Genomic DNA, 19,663 nt, shown 5'->3' with positions numbered 1-19,663 from the left:
CGCCTTGAGGTGGCATTGTTGCAGTTTGACACTATATAAATAAAATAAATTGGGCAGTGCAGTGTTGTTTGAGGGTGAGCGCTAAGGGGGTAAAATGATGTAATTTCTCTACTTCCGGGGACAGAAACACGGCACTTTCTGAGTTTTTGGGAAAATTACATGCAAACAAAGTGAAAATGCAAAGAAAAAGTGACAATGTGGTGGAAAGTGAACATCTGTTGCGGTTTGTTTATGACGTGTCGAGGCGGTTGTGCAGGTGAGAGAGGGCAGCTACTCTGGTTAGCTGTGTAGGCTAACACTTACCAACACTTTTGTCTTGTCTTCCCTTCTCCACTGGGAACTGAAAAAAAATGCACTTTTGCAGCCGAAAACAAAACCGTACACCATTTTCCCATGTGAAGTTATGCTGTGTATATAATGTGCAACAGGAGTGGCTGTTCCCATAAGTGGTCACATCCTGCAATATCACGCAGGGTTTAAATGAGACTGCGCTGCCCTATTGAATGCCTCACATTCACCCATTCACACACTCATACGGCAATATCATTGTGCTGCCATGCAAGGTGCTCAACTAAACAATAGGAGTAACTCAGGACTTTGCCCAAGGACCCTTTGATCTCAAACCCACTACTTTTTTATTTAACCAGGTTACTCCAATTGAGATTGAGATCTCTTTTGCAAGGGAGACCTGGACAATTCTAAAGTTTCCAGTTCACCTATCCTGCATGTTTGTTATTTATTATTTAATGTGGGAGGAAACCGGAGCACCCAGAGGAAACCCACACAAACACGGGGAGAACATGCAAACTCCACACAGAAAGGCCACAAGTGGGAATCGATCCCATGATCTTCTTGCTGTGAGGCAACAGTTCTAGCCACCTTGCTTTAACCTCTACCATCACCTCCCTACTAATGTAATAGATACAGTAATAACGCTCTCATTCCACCACCTTTTTTAGTAATCTGTATAAAACTTTTAATTTCTTTTTTAAAGCCATCTATAATCTTGAGTCTCATTGCCAAGACCCTACTGTGACCTCAAACTTGCACATTTTCACTGGTTTTCCAGTAAAAATCCAGTCAAATAAAATTGTTCTATTTTTAAAATGATGACTAGACACTAGTTTGAGGTGGTGTGCGTGTGTGTGTGTTTTTTTTAAAGATTGTGAAGTGTGTTGTCATCTGACCACCTCTGTGATATTGAAGGACCCAAACACTTAAAGGGACTGTTGTTGGCTGAGTGTTTTGTGGTGCAGATGTTCAGCAGATTGTATTACAGTCAGCAGTTGGAATGTTTTGGATGGAAACGCTGTGCTAAAAATCAGACACATCTAATGGAAAGCAATCCGCAACAACAAAATGACATGTGGAGGATAAATGGAGCAAAGATCAGGGATTATTCAAACATTTCTTCCTTTTGGATATTATCTGAAATACTGAGACACAAACTGAAAACGGTACTAAAGTGACTGCTATCTTTGTTTGTGTGACGGTTTGGTTTCCTGTGCTTAGTAGATTACGTTTGCAGCACTTGGTGCCATGCTATCTGGATTTAACTGCATGCATGTGTGTGAAAGGAGCACAGCTTGTCACTGTAGTGGGTGGGAGCAGGTGGAGGAGTGGTTCTGGGAATTTTGTTAGGGAGTTATAAGACTGCTGACCATGTCATTCTTAGTGTGTCACTTCAGAGGAATTGGACCAGGAGATTTTCATTTGTGTGACCTGGGAATCCCCACAGAACGACATCACAAAAAGGTATTGTAAAATCACACAGATGAGGCAAGAACTGATAACGGTAGACTTGTTTTTGCAATTTCAGAAATTCTTCCTGTACTATGTTTCAGCTGCACAACTGCAAGTGCAACATCCTGAGCATATATTATTAGTAACTATGTAGATTTTTAATTTGTATCAGGACATAATCAGATCCTCAAATGTGAGTACTGACAAAGTTATTGTTTTCACTGATTGTCACAGCATGTTGGAGATGAACGGTAGGAATTGTGATTATGCAAATTACCATGATTAAGATTTTGCAAACTTTCAGATGTAATTTGAGTGCATTTACATGATCTACTGATTAGTGCAAGATTGACAGCAATGATGATTGATTTTTTATAACCACCGCCATAACTAAAGAGAAAAAATAAATTTAAATCATCCCCATAAAAGTTCATCTTCATTTAGTCTGTCCATGACATGATCTAAACATCTACAGCATTAGTGGCTCCAGATGCTTTTGTTTTGGTGGGCTTCGGTTAGGGTCATTATTATTATTAAAGAAATTTTGAAGTAATTCTCAACTCCCTACTACTACATAAATGTTGTTAATTTACAGTAATTATTATTTAAGAAATTTTGTTAGTAAATTTCAACTACCTACTGCTGCTTCTTCTTTCGGCTGCTCCTGTTAGGGGTCACCACAGCAGATCAATAATTTCCATCTCACCCTGTCTTCTGTATCTTTCTCTGTCACACAAGCCACCTGCATGTTCTCCCTCACCACATCCATAAACCTCTTCTTTGGCATTCCTCTTCAGCTGCCTGGTGACTCAGCTGTGGTTTTTATATTGAACATCTGTCGCAGTTAACTGACAGCAACTCTGCCTGTGTCAAAGTGTTTTTGTCCCACTTTTTGTAGACGAGCATGTTGTGTCTGAAAATGAGGGCAGACTGGGTTCTCGTCCTATTCTGCACAATTTCAACATGTGTGACCCAGAAATGGAAAAAGGAGGCCTCACGTTGGGACCCGAAAGGTCAGACACCATGATGCCTAAAGGCTGGCTTTATTACAGTATGCAAATTTTCTATACAGTACAAGATATGAACTGTGTATATGATCCCCACTGCCAGAACACTTCCACAGTAAGACTTGCTCCAACCTGACCCAGGTACTGGACAACTGGAAATTTGCCATTCTGACTCAAGTGAAATATCTGCTGATGAATGACCATGCGTCCGTCCTCCCTGAATACAATAGGTATGCTACACCAACTTCTGGATTGTCTGTTGTGAACTGAAATGAAACAATGGTTGAGCAAGAACAAGCTGAAGAAAGAAAGTCAATAATATCAGTCAATGTTTTATTCTTCCCCACTGTTGTAAACAGTCAGATAATGTAACTGCACGCACCCACAGATCTGTCAGAGTCTGTGTTCAAATCTGAAATTGCATTTGTCAGATTCCTCCTTTGCAGTGACCTCACTGTGGAATGAGTGCCAGAAACAAAAGGGAAATGCTTTCGACTTAGTTTGTGCTTTGGCAAATGCTACTCAACTGCTGACTCATTTCTTTGGGGATTAGTTTGCATATAACTGTCACAAAAGCCCGTTTAATCCTCAATAACAGACAAAGATGAACTGCAAACCCTGCTTTTGCTAATTAATTTGTCAAAAAATTTATTTTTAAGAATGATTGTCCAAGACTTTAATGCAGGTGCTTGCTGTCTTACTGTATTGACCTAAGCCAATGACTAGTCTTTGGTACTAGGTCTCTTCAGAGGACACTGCTGGAATGACTTTAAGTTAAATAAGAAGTTACATAGTGAGACTGAAAAAAGCACAAAATACGAATGAAGCACAAAATACGACAACAGAGAACCCAGACTGTTGAACAACTGAAGTTGTACATCAAACAAGAATGGGAAGGAATTCCACCTACAAAGCTTCAACATTTAGTGTCATCAGTTCCCAAACGCTTACTGAGTGTTGTTAGAAGGAAAGGTGATCTAACACAGTGGTAAACATACCAATGTCCCAGCTTTTTTGAAACATGTTGCAGGCATCCATTTCAAAATGAGCAAATATTTGCACAAAAACAATAAGGTTTATCACTTTGAACATTAAATATCTTGTCTTTGTGGTGTATTCAATTGAATATAGGTTGAAGAGGATTTGCAAATCATTGTATTCTGTTTTTATTTACATTTTACACAACATCCCAACTTGGAATTGGGGTTGTAGTATTAACTGTATTGTGAGTCAACAAAGACATTTTGGCCATTTGATGCATTAGAGACTGGAGAAGACCACATGAACATGCCAGATAGATGGTTACTTTCAAGAGGTGGTGATGGATCAGCTGTTTGCTTGGGTGTTGGCCATTGTTGGAGCAGTATGTCTCATGGCTAATCTGCTACTTTGCTAACTTCATATAATACTAATAATAATATATTACCAGGCATGCACATAACTGTAATCATGGTGATTGTGCATGCTAAAAATAATTAGCAGCAGAAAACACAAGGAAAGTGCTTCATAAGAGGAAAGCAATGACAGACTGTAGGAAAAGTGTTTCCCTCTGCTGTGCATCAATGATGTTTAGCGCACACGAGCACGATGAGTACCAATTATGTGCCCCCTGTATACAACCCCTGGCAAAAATTATGGAATCACCGGCCTCAGAGGATGTTCATTCAGTTGTTTAATTTTGTAGAAAAAAAGCAGATCACAGACATGACACAAAACTAAAGTCATTTCAAATGGCAACTTTCTGGCTTTAAGAAACACTATAAAAAAATCAAGAAAAAAAAAATGTGGCAGTCAGTAACGGTTACTTTTTTAGACCAAGCAGAGGGAAAAAAAATATGGACTCACTCAATTCTGAGGAATAAATTATGGAATCACCCTGTAAATTTTCATCCCCAAAACTAACACCTGCATCAAATCAGATCTGCTTGTTAGTCTGCATCTAAAAAGGAGTGATCACACCTTGGAGAGCTGTTGCACCAAGTGGACTGACATGAATCATGGCTCCAACACGAGACATGTCAATTGAAACAAAGGAGAGGATTATCAAACTCTTAAAAGAGGCTAAATCATCACGCAATGTTGCAAAAGATGTTTGTTGTTCACAGTCAGCTGTGTCTAAACTCTGGACCAAATACAAACAACATGGGAAGGTTGTTAAAGGCAAACATACTGGTAGAGCAAGGAAGACATCAAAGCGCCAAGACAGGAAACTTAAAGCAATATGTCTCAAAAATCGAAAATGGACTATGTGCTAAGGAAAAGCAATCGTGGACTGTGGATGACTGGATGAAAGTCATATTCAGTGATGAATCTCGAATCTGCATTGGGCAAGGTGATGATGCTGGAACTTTTGTTTGGTGCCGTTCCAATGAGATTTATAAAGATGACTGTGTTGTGTGGGCCGCCCGAAGAGGAGGTACTGCTGGCCCAACACCAGAGGGCGCCCTGCCTGTAGACGAGCTTCAGGCACCAGAGGGCGCAGTCGCCGCCAGGAGCACCAGGAACTCTGACAGCTGTCATCCATCACCTCATCATGCCACCCATAAAAGCCTGGAGAAGACACCACACCTCTGCCGAGAAATCGTCTGAATTATTCAGGTAGATACTCAGCCATACTATTCAGTTGTGACGTTCTTCACGTCTGTATTAGTAGTTAATTTGCTTTCTGAGTTTGCAGCTTCTCCACGGTCTGCCGAGTCGAAGGGAGTGGTAAGAGGTGGTGTTCTCCACTCTTCACTCTCATACTTGTGTAGTGGAGTCTGCACGGATAACCAGAGGAAGTACTGGGATTGGGAGGTGGTGTTTTTCTCCCTTTATCAGGAGTACTCTGCTGACTGTTTACTGGGTGTGTGCACACACACCCACTCTTGACTATTTCTGTTTCCTGCCAGCAGTACCCGATCTGACAGCTGGAGATGGTGGCCACCTGGTGACTCGCGACTTGGCGGCTCTGGAGTGTTCCAGATCCGTTGGCGGTGGAAATCGTGTGGGTCCCGACTCTTCTCTGGACAGGCGTCTCCTATCCTCGAACCTGCCCACACAACACCAACTTTATAATTGACTTTAGTATTGCATTGTATCTGTATCCGTTGTGCACATTTCACAACATTAAAAGTGTTACTTCTTATTTCCATTGACTGTTCATTTACGCCCCCTGTTGTGGGTCTGTGTCATTACACTTTTCACAACAGGATTTCTTGGCCATCGTCATGGATCCTGAGGGGCGTCAACCATCGAGTGAACCACCAATGGAAATGCAGGGTGCACGGGGGCCAGCAGGAGGCGTACTAGGTGAGCTGCAGCAAATCCTAACCGCCTTCACTGCTCGGTTGGACTTGGTAACCGAGCAGAATGTTATCCTCAATCGGAGGATGGAGGCTCTCACCGCTCAGGTGGAAGCTCACGCGCAGGGTGCTGCTGCGGCACCTCCTCCTGCTGCCCGAGTGCCAGATACAGATATTCCAGTGGCCGTTCAACGAACCCCCCCCTCCCCCCCGTGCCCTGAAGCATGCATAAGCCCTCCAGAGCCATACGGAGGCTGTGTCGAGATGTGCGCTGACTTTTTAATGCAGTGTTCGCTCGTCTTTTCACAGCGTCCGGTTATGTACGCGTCTGACGCTAGCAGGGTGGCTTATGTGGTAAATCTGCTTCGAGGAAAGGCACGTGCCTGGGCTACGGCACTTTGGGAGCAGAACTCATGGCTCCTAACTACATACACTGGGTTTGTGCGGGAGTTCAAACAAGTGTTTGATCACCCCAATAGAGGCGAGACCGCTTCGAACGTGCTGCTGTCGATGAGACAGGGGCGTCGGAGCGCAGCCGAATATGCAGTTGACTTCCCCATCGCGGCAGCGAGGTCCGGCTGGAATAACGTTGCGCTCCGCGCCGCCTTCGTAAATGGACTGTCTCTGGTCCTGAAGGAGCATTTACTGGCGAAGGATGAGCCGCGGGATTTCGATGGGCTTGTCGATCTAGTTATACGGCTAGACAACCGACTAGAAGAACATCGCCGGGAGCGAGGCGAGGCGGATGTCGTCGTCCCCCCGCTCCACTGCCAGAGCACTCCGTGAGGCGACAGCTCCCCCTGCTGACGAAGCTATGGACACGAGCAGGGCTAAAGTAAAATCAGAAAACAGACAACGGAGGCTGGCCCGCGGGGAGTGTTTTTTCTGCGGCTCGAGTGAGCATATACAGAGAAATTGCCCCAAATGGTCAAACTACAACGCCCGCCCTTAGAGACTGGGCTAAGGGCTTGATTGGCCGTCTGGGGTTGTAACGCAGTGGAGCGAAACATGCCACTGGGAATGTTTAGGATCCTCGGTTCCACCCGGTGTACTAGCCAAGGAGGAGGTTCAAGTCCCCCCCAATCTCGTGGCGGTGCCAGCTGAGTACCATGATCTTGCTGACATCTTCAGCAAGGATCTGGCACTCACGCTGCCCCCGCACCGTCCGTACGATTGTGCCATAGATTTGGTACCGGGCGCTGAGTACCCGCCCAGCAGGTTGTACAACCTCTCACGTCCGGAACGTGAATCAATGGAGACCTACATCCGGGACTCTTTAGCTGCCAGGTTGATCCAGAACTCCACATCCCCGATGGGGGCTGGTTTCTTTTTTGTGGGTAAGAAGGACGGCGGACTCCGTCCATGCATTGATTACAGAGGACTGAACGAGATCACGGTTCGCAACCGATAACCGTTACCTCTGCTGGATTCGGTGTTCACGCCCCTGCATGGAGCCCAAATTTTCACAAAGTTGGACCTTAGAAATGCGTATCACCTGGTTCGGATCCGGAAGGGAGACGAGTGGAAGATGGCATTTAACACCCCCTTAGGTCATTTTGAGTACCTGGTCATGCCGTTCGGTCTCACCAATGCGCCCGCGACGTTCCAAGCCTTGGTTAATGATGTCTTGCGGGACTTCCTGCATCGGTTCGTCTTCGTGTATCTGGACGATATTCTCATCTTCTCCCCGAATCCTGAGACCCATGTTAAGCATGTACGTCAGGTCCTGCAGTGGTTGTTGGAGAACCGGCTGTTTGTGAATGGCGAGAAGTGTGAGTTCCACCGCGCTTCTTTGTCCTTCCTAGGGTTCATAATCTCCTCCAACTCCGTCACCCCTGATCCGGCCAAGGTTGCGGCGGTGAGAGATTGGCCCCAACCAACAAGCCGTAGGAAGCTGCAACAGTTCCTCGGTTTTGCGAATTTCTATCGGAGGTTCATTAAGGGCTACAGTCAGGTTGTTAGCCCCCTGACAGCCCTGACCTCCACTAAAGTCCCCTTCACCTGGTTGGATCGGTGCGAAGCCACGTTTAAGGAGTTGAAACGTCGGTTCTCGACTGCACCAGTTCTGGTGCAGCCTGACCCTGATCGCCAGTTTATAGTCGAAGTGGATGCCTCTGACTCAGGGATAGGAGCCGTGCTGTCCCAGAGTGGGGAGTCCAATAAGGTACTCCATCCTTGTGCCTACTATTCCCGCAGGTTGACCCCGGCTGAAAGGAACTATGACGTCGGCAATCGGGAACTTCTGGCGGTGAAAGAGGCTCTTGAGGAGTGGAGACACCTTCTGGAGGGAGCCACGGTTCCCTTCACGGTTTTCACAGACCATCAGAACCTGGAATACATCCGGACCGCCAAGCGTCTGAACCCCAGGAAAGCCCGTTGGTCACTGTTCTTTGGTTGGTTTGACTTCCAGATCATGTATCACCCTGGGACTAAAAACCAATGGTCCGATGCACTGTCCCGGGTGCATGAAGAGGAAGTCAAGCCAGAGCTGTCGGATCCACCGGACACCATCATCCCCGAGTCCACTGTCGTCGCAACCCTCACCTGGGACATGGAGAAGACCGTCCGGGAGGCCCTGACTCGACACCCGGACCCCGGAGATGGACCTGAAAACCGGCTGTACGTCCCACCAGAGGCCAGGGCTGCGGTCTTGGACTTCTGTCACGGTTCTAAGCTCTCCTGTCACCGGGGGTGTGAAGAACCGTGGCAGTGGTCCGGCAGCGCTTCTGGTGGGCGTCAATGGAAACCGACGTCCAGGAGTACGTCCAGGCCTGCACCACCTGTGCCAGGGGCAAGGCAGAACATAAGAAGGCCCAAGGACTCCTCCAGCCGCTGCTGGTGCCTCATCGCCCCTGGTCCCACATAGGCCTGGACTTCGTCACGGGTCTCCCTGCATCCCAGGGTATGACGAACATCCTGACGATAGTGGACCGGTTCTCCACGGTGGCCCACTTCATGGCCCTCCCGAAGCTCCCGACAGCCCAGGAGACTGCAGACCTCCTGGTCCACCATGTCGTGCGTCTGCATGGTATCCCCATGAACATAGTCTCGGATCGTGGTCCCCAGTTCTCCTTGCAAGTCTGGAGGAGTTTCTGTAGGGAACTGGGGGCCACCGTGAGCCTCTCGTCCGGGTACCACCCTCTGACCAATGGACAGGCAGAGCGGGTAAACCAAGACCTGGAGCAGGCAATGCGGTGTGTCACCTCCGCACACCCGACGGCCTGGAGTCAACACCTGGCCTGGATCGAATACACCCACAACAGTCAGGTGTCATCTGCCACTGGCCTCTCCCCCTTTGAGGCGTGTTTGGGGTACCAGCCCCCATTGTTTCCAGCCGTAGGGGGAGAGGTCGAGGTCCCCTCGGTCCAGGCCCACCTCAGAAGATGCCGTCGGGTGTTGCGCACTGTCTGCTCTGCCCTTCTGAAAGCCCGGACGAGGGCTAAGGACCATGCAGACCACCAGCGTACCCCGGCCCCTGCATACCAGCCTGGGCAGGAGGTTTGGCTGTCAACTAAGGACATCCCTCTGCAGGTGGACTCCCAAAAACTGAAGGACAGATATATCGGACCTTTTCCAATCACCAAAGTCCTCAGTCTAGCCGCAGTGAAGCTGAGACTGCCAGCTTCACTGCGGATACATCCAGTTTTTCACGTGTCCCGGATAAAACCATTTCACTCCTCCTGTGTGGACCGTCCACAGGCTTCTGGACGTTCGTCGACGGGGCTGGGGATTCCAATATCTGGTGGACTGGGAGGGGTACGGACCCGAGGAACGCTCCTGGGTGAAGCGGAGCTTCATTCTGGACCCGGCCCTCCTGGCCGATTTCTACCAACGACATCCCGACAAGCCTGGTCGGGCGCCAGGAGGCGCCCGTTGAGGGGGGGGGGGGGGTCCTGTTGTGTGGGCTGCCCGAAGAGGAGGTACTGCTGGCCCAACACCAGAGGGCGCCCTGCCTGTAGACGGGCTTCAGGCACCAGAGGGCGCAGTCGCCGCCATGAGCACCAGGAACTCTGACAGCTGTCATCCATCACCTCATCATGCCACCCATAAAAGCCTGGAGAAGACACCACACCTCTGCCAAGAAATCATCTGAATTATTCAGGTAGACACTCAGCCATACTATTCAGTTGTGACGTTCTTCACGTCTGTATTAGTAGTTAATTTGCTTTCTGAGTTTGCAGCTTCTCCACGGTCTGCCGAGTCGAAGGGAGTGGTAAGAGGTGGCGTTCTCCACTCTTCACTCTCATACTTGTGTAGTGGAGTCAGCACGGATAACCAGAGGAAGTAGTGGGATTGGGAGGTGGTGTTTTCTCCCTTTATCAGGAGTACTCTGCTGACTGTTTACTGGGTGTGTGCACACACACCCACTCTTGACTGTTTCTGTTTCCTGCCAGCAGTACCCGATCTGACAGCTGGAGATGGTGGCCACCTGGTGACTCGGGACTTGGCGGCTCTGGAGTGTTCCAGATCCGTTGGCGGTGGAAATCATGTGGGTCCCGACTCTTCTCTGGACAGGCGTCTCCTATCCTCGAGCCTGCCCACACGACACCAACTTTATAATTGACTTTAGTATTGCATTGTATCTGTATCCGTTGTGGACATTTCACAACATTAAAAATGTTACTTCTTATTTCCATTGACCATTCATTTACGCCCCCTGTTGTGGGTCCGTGTCATTACACTTTTCACAACAGACTGCCTGAAGAGAACGTAAATTTCCACAGTCATTGATGATATGGGGCTGCATGTCAGGTAAAGGCACTGGGGAGATGGCTGTCATTACATCATCAATTAATGCACAAGTTTACATTGATATTTTGGACACTTTTCTTATCCCATCAATTGAAAGGATGTTTGGGGACGATGAAATAATTTTTCAAGATGATAATGCATCTTGCCATAGAACAAAAACTGTGAAAACATTCCTTGCAAAAAGACACATAGGGTCAATGTCATGGCCTGCAAATAGTCCAGATCTTAATCCAGTTGAAAATCTTTGGTGGAAGTTGAAGAAAATGGTCCATGACAAGGCTCCAACCTGCAAAGCTGATCTGGCAACAGCAATCAAAGTTGGAGCCAGACTGATGAAGAGTACTGTTTGTCACTCATTAAGTCCATGCCTCAGAGACTGCAAGCAGTTATAAAAGCCAGAGGTGATGCAACAAAATACTAGTGATGTGTTGGAGCATTCTTTTGTTTTTCATGATTCCATAATTTTTTCCTCAGAATTGAGTGATTCCATATTTTTTCCCCTCTGCTTGGTCTAAAAAAGTAACCGTTACTGACTGCCACAATTTTTTTTCCTGATTTCTTATAGTGTCTTTTAAAGCCAGAAAGTTGCCATTTGAAATGACTTTAGTTTTGTGTCATGTCTGTGATCTGCTTTTTTTCTACAAAATTAAACACCTGAATGAACATCCTCCGAGGCCGGTGATTCCATAATTTTTGCCAGGGGTTGTATAACAATACTACTAATAACTTCATATCTCCTTATACAGATGATAGTAATAATAATAACTTTATATTTTATGCCATGATACATACTGTCCTTCTGCTTATCACACTACATGGACAGAAGACAGTCTTACTTTTATACATACTGTTTAATACAACACGTGCGCTCACCGCAGAAAAAGGTCACAATGCAACATCTTTCAAACATAATCACATATTTAACTGATCCACAGAGGGGAAATGGCCCGCCCATCTGGGGGCGGGGCTGGAGTGCAGGATGAGGAGGCAGGCAGAAGGTGTGGGGGGTTCAGCTTGCATGCTGAGGCAGAGATGAGCTGTTGAGTGAAGGCATCTATATATAATACAACATCTAAAATTGAAGTCCGTTGTCTGTAATTTTTGGAGTCACTCTTGTCAACCCGGGGAAAAACTGGAAAACTTAACGCAACACCATCCAGGACCTGGGGTGATTATGTGGTGTGGTACATGCGGCAGCACTAGTGCATGCTCCCAGACTTGATTTGAGGCTATTTTTAAGTTTTTTGTTTTGTTTTTTATTTCACATTTGTTTGACATTTCATTGCTGTTAACCTGATGTTTCCTGCAGATGACTGGTCTGTTTCTGCTCAACAGCCTCTCATCTCTTTGATGACGCTGCCAGTCTCATTTCATTCTCCATTTGTTGTCTTCTACAGATAAAATGTGTTACAGCTGATCCAAAAATGAAATATTTCCGAAATGTCTCTGTGCATGTCCAGGATCCAACCGCTGTCAGATGCTCTGGGAGAGCTTTACAAAGAGTTTACAACATTAAAGGAGGACCTGGGGAGACTCACTAATAAGTTTGACAGAGTGGAGGCTTTTGTGGATGACCTGCAGGATGGAAGGCTCACTCTACTGCCACGAGCCCCACAGAGGCCCCCGGTCCCACAGAGGTTCCCCCACAGGGCCGGTCTTAGGTCTCCCTTACGGGCACAGATGAGAAATTCTGACAGGGAAATTGTCAAAAAGTCACCATTATTCAGAGCAAGGAGAGGACCACAAACACCTTAAAGGTGGCTTTTGTTTTATTTTTCAGAGGCAATTTACTATATATTACTTTATTTACAAGCTTTATATAAGAATTCTTCAAGTTAGAGAGAATAATGTAAACACAGTACAGAAAATGAGTCATGCTAAATATGTATAAGATTAAAAATATATTTTTCAAATTAAGTGTAATGTCACATTTTACCAAAAGGGGGAAGGATTGCTTTATTTTTGAGTATTTAATAGTGTGGCACAATTTCTGTAAATGTAACATAAACATAATTGTGATATACATCAATTATGTAATATATTACATATACTACTAGTTATAGCTTTCACAATTTAAGGTAAACCTGAATTTAAGTGTTAAAATTGCTGGGCAAATTTAACATTATATACATTTGTCTTCATTAAAAAAAAAAAAAAAATAAATAAAGAAATAAATGTCATTTTCTCTTTTGGCTCATTCTTTCCTTATGACATCACAAAGAATTAAACAGAAACACAGAGTTCCAACTGTCCCTCTATAACAGGATTGTGCTCTCCATTCAAATGTTTGAATAATCAGAATTTTTCTCAAACTCTTAGCATCTTATGGACAATATTAGCATTGACGCACTTATCATTGCAATTATACCAAAATGAACATCATTATACCTAAATGAAAAAGTGACACACATGCATAAACAGATGAACAACTCAGTCAAGGTCAAAGTGTGGGCTTTTCCCCCTCATCTTTAAGTATTTTGACTGTCCCAGGAGAGAACAATGAGGCTACGTAGCTTACGGCTAATTTGCCTTTGAGCTGCAGTGAAAACAGTGAACCGACACTCAGCTATGTGTCTCGTCTTTGCCCAGGCACATAAGTTGCTTTGTGTAAAAACATATTCCAGAAAATCAAGGGGCTATTCAAAATGATTTTATTAAATCAATAAAAATACAGCAATGCTAAAACACTTAAAATTACATGGACTCTTTCTCTTTACTACCAACTTTAAAGACAAAACAGCAGAAGCAGATTTGAAATGGTCATTGTGTCTCCTGCTATTCTTCAGTGGGACATTCTGACTTCTTGATGTTTTTCTCTGAGGTCTGGGAGCCCAAAGACACTTTACACGTGTAAACCTGATCCCTGTTCCAGTCTGACGTCTCAATGGTCAGATAACTGCTGATCTGGAAATTCTGGTCTGGTTGTTGGACAGCGGTGCTGGTAAAGATCCCACTGCTCACTGGACTCCCACCAGACAACCAGGTGACATCAGAAAAAGGTCCAGACTGACTGGACAGACAGAGCAGAGAGACTTTGTTGGACTGAAGCTCAGCAGCGGACGGAGGCAAGACAGTCAGGACAGGAGGAGGGAGGCTGGAGCCTGAAGACACATGGAGGACATTCAGAAGACAATATGAGGACACGTGGACAAAATGTGAGGGGAACAAAATTATAAAATTAAATCAATTACTGCAGTCACCAACCATCGAAGATGACACACTTCTGATTAAATGATCATTAACATTTCGAACATAACGGAACTGAAGTAAAGTTTAAGTCTGCCAAAACACACATAAATTAAAAACATGAAAATCAGTGAGACTCCTTTTCACTGAATCTGTTTTATCATTATCATCAGAAAAAATACATTTCTCCATAACTGAAAAAAGATTCAACCTTAATATAATTTTGATGTTTTTTTTCTGACATCAGTGAACATTATTATATTGCAAACGTCAGACACATATTAACCAAACATTAAAATTACTGAATGTTTCAGCTCAAAGCTCAAACTAAATGTAAAAAATACTAAATACATGTGAACTAAGAACTAAACTTTGTAACATGTGGAAACATCTTACACATTGTGTGTTTTTGCCACCCCCCCTTCACATTACTGTTACGGTAAAGTAATTTACAATGGCTGTGTTCTTATTAAGAAATTGCAACAAATATTTGAATCTTGATAAAAGAATTGCTTTGTGTTGAGTGGCATTCAAAAGTCAAAACAGAAAATTTTAAAATGTTTTTCCAAAAAAACAAAACAAAAAAACAACTCAGGACAAAATATAAAGTTTGACACTTGTATGTACATTTGAATTGCTCATTTTTAATTACACTCAAATGTAATTTTTTTATAGTTATATGGAATTTATATTTTATATTATATTTGGACATTTTAATCATAAACAATAAACAACTGTTCTCTTTAGACTTTATATTTTTAAAAATTTGTGAAGTAAAATTGACAATTACAGCAAAAAAAAAGACTAAAACATGAATGTTGATTTAATATGCCAAAAGGAAAAAAAAAAAAAAAATAGCCTCCAAAAAATGTAGATTGGAAAATGGAACAGTTAAAGTGCATTATGTCTTTCTGTATAGCCCCAAAACAATGCTGCATATCCTCCTGAAGGTTAAGAAACATAAAAATTGGAATCAAAGAGGTAATAAGTAATTTAAATCTCAAGACCATAAACTGACTGATTTCAGACAGAATTACTCACAAAAACATTAACGTATTGTTTGATATGATGAGTTGAAAAGTACTTACTTGTGACAGTCAGCTTGGTTCCTTGTCCGAATACCACAGTGATTGAGTTTGTACACACAGCCGTACAAAAACCTCCTGACTCTCACTGATGAGGGCAGTGAAGCTGAAACATGTTCAGACCAACTTTCACTGTCAACATCTCATTTTTTTTCATCACTGATCACAGACAAAAACACTGCAGCATTTTATTCTGTCTACATTTTCTGTTACATTCTCATTTTTTTGTAAGGTTGTTGTGACAAGTGATTTAGAGTTTTAATTGATGAAACAAGATTAATGTAATCTGATTACTCTCCGGTATCAGGAAGTACAACAATCATCATTTTCTTCATCATTGTGATCACAGACAAAAACACTGCAGTGCTTTTGCTGTCTACTTTTTCTGTTTTATTCTTCTTTTTTCCTTCTTTTGTAGTACGAAGTACAAATGTTAGGTCCCGTTCACACATAGTGCAAAGTTTGGACGAAGTGCACACTTACTGCGCATGATGCAGGAATCGTGTGCAAACCGTGTAATGTCATCTCTGCCTCCAATGCCTTGTACACCTGTTGCTACAACTATTTGTGCACACAAGCGCCTGAAAGACAGAGTGTGTGCTGTGTGAACCCATCGTACTCTCTCATGGCAGGTGTCGGCAAAATTCCAGGTGACACACATGAACATCTTACACCGCTCGCATGGCACTTAGAAAATGTGTGGCCAGTTGCACTCTTGGCACGATAACAGACTGCAGACAATCACTTTCGTACTTGCAGAGACATTTGTCTAAGTCCCACATGAGTGTGGCTTTGGTGTGTGCGCTGAGAACTGACAGCAGGTCTGTCTGTGGAAATCTGTGGATCTGGACATCCCAGCTAGACACCAGCTGCAGCGAACGAGCACGCACATGGCGCGCCTCGTTCAATGGTATGTTCCAGCTTTCACCTCATGAAATATTTGTACCATTGAAAGAATGTAAAAACATTCATTATTTGTTTTATATAAAATATAAAAATATTTATATAAAATAGATCCTTGTCATTTGACATTTTATTAATTTATAAACAACAGAAAAGGGACTTACATTTTGGTGTTCCACTGCTGATAAAGTCCAAATTGTGACGTGTAGTCCAGTGATGCTGTGCACTGACTTCAGACTTCCATAAAAAAAAAGAAAAAAAAAAAAGACTTTGTGTAGTTCCTCAGTCTAGCCAAAAATCACATCAGCTTTTCAGCTGAACAGCTTTTCATCCATCCATACGGGTTACAGCAGAGTCGATTTTGTGTGTGTGTTACAAGAATTAACAGCTCAACCAAATCATTGTGTCATTGTCCCCCCCCCCCCGCGCGCACACACACGCAACTGGGTTGGTGCTTGCGCACGCGCGTGCTACCAAAAAACGACTGTGTACATTCTCAGTGCAGTGAAAAAAAAATCATGTCAGAAATTAGTCCAACTTTTCATTCTTTCTTCCTGCTAACAGCCTCCAGACAGTGCAGTGGATTTGTTGTGTGTGCGTGCATGCATGCATGCATGTGCTCGTGGGTGCACATACATGTGTGTGCACATGTGGGCGTGTGCATGTGCACGTGGGCGCATGTATGTGCACAAGGACGTGTGTGCGCATTTGTGCAGGGTGCAATGGTACCAAACGTATTTGGTACTAAACGTATACGTACCAAATTTGCACTCTAAATGCAATGGAACACAAATGGGATGAATTAATCCATGTCATGTGACATACAAAGCACCAATCAAATGACATGGATCCACTCAGCTGTTATATAACAGAAATTAGATTCCTCCCTCAGGGTATCTGGGGTTACACTCAGGGACACGGTGAGAAGCCTGAATATCCGGGAGGGACTCGGAGAAGACCTTCTGCTTTTTAGCTTTGACAGGAAACAGCTGAAGCATTTCGGGCTGCTGGTGAAGATTCCCACTGGTTGTATCTCTTGGGAGGTCTTCCAGGCGTGTGTAACTGGGAGAAGGCCCCTGTTTTTCATGTCACACACATGCACCCTTTCTCTCTCTCTCTCTTTCTGTTGCCAGATGGAATTCGGTGCAAAGACACACACACAAATCAACATTAGGATGCAAATTAATATAAAAATTTAAATTGTTCTTCCTGTTGATAATCATGATTATACTGTCCAGTTGAATTTATCGTGAGGTCTGGCACCTCAAAAAAAAAAAAAAGTCCACAGTTTTTCTTAACAAAAAGATGATTTCTGACAGTTTGTAAATGTATTCTAATTAATATGAGCGAAGCGTCGCGCAGCGGCACGAAGCTCACTCATTGTACAGGGCATCCTAAACAGGAAGTGCCAAAATTCAAATCCACAGTAAAACAGGAAATGTTCAAATGTCAAACACTTCCTGGATTGACAGACGAGATCCTACGGAATGTCACGGGAACTCAGTGGCAAGCTCACACTCAAACAGGACGTGCCAAATTCTCACTCATAGTGTAACAGGAATGTTGAACACTTCCTGGCATGGGTGGAGCAAGAGCGGAGGCTGGGGGTTTCACTGGACTCCCCTGAAATCTGACTGGACACAGATGATTGACATGTCACAGCACCACACGTCTGTTTGAAAGACCTGCATTTTCAAATCAGTGAGTCACATTAACTGTGAGGTTCTTCCTGTCCAGTAGTTTGTGCTGTATACCACAAAAAGTTCTAATCCACCATAGTAGAAAAAGAAAAATGTTTGCTTCGGATTTGAACTGAACACGTCATTTGAATTATTGACTTCTAATCACACAAAACTTATATTGGTGAGTAAACGACTGTATTTTATGTCAGAAATGAGGTCCACGTTGTTAAAAGCAGCATTTCTCCTTTAATTCAGGTTGCCATGTCTGTCTGTTAGCTGTTTAAGTGTGCAAACATGTTTAAATTAAGACAACAGCTGGTTCATGCTCTGTTGGCTTATTAGTGCAGCAGATAACTGAAACAATCCTTCAAATGGTGATACAAGCATCAAATTCAACACAAATATTGCTGGAACAAAATTAATGGAGCAACTTTAACTTTTGACCCCTGTATAAACTGAAACTGACCTTTGTCACCATTCTTATCACTTATCATGTTACCATCCCCTGACTTGTCTAAAGAAAATTGGCAATAAAACTGATTGTTATTTGCAGGTTTTATCAAGTTTTAGAGATTTGCTTTCAGTCTGAGTTTGAGGAAGATAATTTAAAAAATTTTTATTCTTTATTTTTGTGTTCTTGTATTTAAAATGGCATAAACAAATTAAAATGTGTGAAATTCCATTTTTTCCAATACTTTTGGAGGGCACAGTATCCTAACCTTATGATGAGTGTGGTATTATTACAGTTTTGTTTAAGAATGTTTAATTTTCACTGTTGCTGCACTTCGCATCAAATCATAGTCATATCATATATCATACTGATATGAAAATTCAGTAAGATATATCTTTTATTATACATTCCACATCTAAAGTGGAACTCTACTAGTGTTTACTAATTTACACATAAATATCTTTAAAGAAAAAGAGAGAGAGAGAGAGAGTAGAGCCACTTAGGTGCCTGGTATTGAGAACCAGGGATGGTAGGTTGAAAAGCTTTTTTATCCCATGGGAACTCTCCCTACCAACCTAAACGGCTCAAGAATATGGACAGCATGTATATAAGTGACATTTATATGACAATTTATATGACAATATTGAGATACGATAATTTGGCCATATTATCCAGCCCTACTGTCAACTAGCTGAAAACTTTGGATATTAATTTACATCTACATTTTAAAAAAATGCCTAAAGTGGCAGGGGGTTAAGAGGGCTGTAATTAGGGGGGGTCAGCTGAAAAGCAAAAAAAGAAAAATGCTTAAAATGGTGGGGAGTATAGGGAGCAGAGCCCCTCCAGAAGCTGAAAGGCAAAATAAGGAAAATGCTTAAAAATGCATGGGGTCTGGGGGAGCCTTGGGGAGCTCCACCCCCCCAGGCCTGTGTGTGTGTGTGTGTGTGTGTGTGTGTGTGTGTGTGTGTGTGTGTGTGTGTGGGCGGGCGGGGGTGTCGGCAGGGGTAGAGAGAGCGAACAGAAAGAGACAAGACAGAAATTTGACTGAAACTGCATGTGTGCATGTTTGTTTGCAGAGACCATACAGATGATTTTATTGTATTTTATTTATTAATTTTTTGGTACAGACAGGATTATGAGCAGAAAAGGTGTTGGTCAGTTGTTGATCAAATAAAGAACCATCTATTCGTCTACCTGTTTGAGGCTGCATTGTGCTGCTCCCCCGGCTATTTTTTCTGTGATGATTTTGTTTACATCTATGATGGTAATTGTGCTGAGCTCTTCCACAGACTGATCTAGATGTAGATGCTTTTGCACCTATGGCCTGCTGACGTGAACGTAGCACATCAGTCAGAGGGCACGCTGATTTATCTGTAAATTATTCATTATTTAGAAGGAAATCTTCTTGTCATTTTTAGATTTGACTTGTCACACCTGCAGTATTATCTCATCAAGCTAATCCACACCCACCCTGGGATTTGGGTTGACCCGTGCACCACTGCTGGTTATACTGAGAGGTGTACCAAACATTCTGGAATCCTCAACCCAAGTTTGGTAACAAGTAGCAGAT

At 43.5% G+C, this 19,663-nt stretch overlaps 2 protein-coding genes across 4 annotated transcripts in view; one reads left to right on the top strand and one right to left on the bottom strand.

Moving 5' to 3' along the window:
- Window positions 1–1,343: 1,343 nt before the first annotated feature.
- Window positions 1,344–12,569, top strand: LOC117527975. Its single transcript, XM_034190495.1, has 4 exons — window positions 1,344–1,755; window positions 2,642–2,756; window positions 2,854–2,980; window positions 12,247–12,569. Exons 1-4 carry the CDS (start codon window positions 1,663–1,665, stop codon window positions 12,539–12,541), a joined length of 630 nt encoding a protein of 209 aa, XP_034046386.1. The 5' UTR covers window positions 1,344–1,662; the 3' UTR covers window positions 12,542–12,569.
- Window positions 12,570–13,420: 851 nt separating this feature from the next.
- LOC117527790 (immunoglobulin lambda-1 light chain-like) overlaps window positions 13,421–19,663 on the bottom strand; it is a 38,161-nt gene continuing 31,918 nt past the window's right edge. For all 3 annotated transcript variants that reach the window (XM_034190289.1, XM_034190290.1, XM_034190288.1), the window contains one exon: window positions 13,421–13,774. In XM_034190289.1, coding sequence (XP_034046180.1) covers window positions 13,562–13,774 — 213 coding nt within the window. In that variant the 3' untranslated portion in view covers window positions 13,421–13,561. The remainder of the gene's footprint in view (window positions 13,775–19,663) is intronic.

This window comes from Thalassophryne amazonica, chromosome 16 (genome assembly GCF_902500255.1).
Source record: "Thalassophryne amazonica chromosome 16, fThaAma1.1, whole genome shotgun sequence".
Taxonomy (NCBI): Eukaryota; Metazoa; Chordata; class Actinopteri; order Batrachoidiformes; family Batrachoididae; genus Thalassophryne; species Thalassophryne amazonica.
This window is presented reverse-complemented; position numbering and strand designations above follow the sequence as displayed.

Bases quoted from the DNA above. Each gene is read 5' to 3' on its own strand.
- LOC117527975 (XM_034190495.1), top strand. From the start codon at position 1,663: ATGTCATTCTTAGTGTGTCACTTCAGAGGAATTGGACCAGGAGATTTT. The intron at 2,757-2,853 runs GTCAGACACCAT...CCCCACTGCCAG, and splicing joins CTCACGTTGGGACCCGAAAG to AACACTTCCACAGTAAGACT. The intron at 2,981-12,246 runs GTATGCTACACC...GTGCATGTCCAG, and splicing joins GTCCTCCCTGAATACAATAG to GATCCAACCGCTGTCAGATG.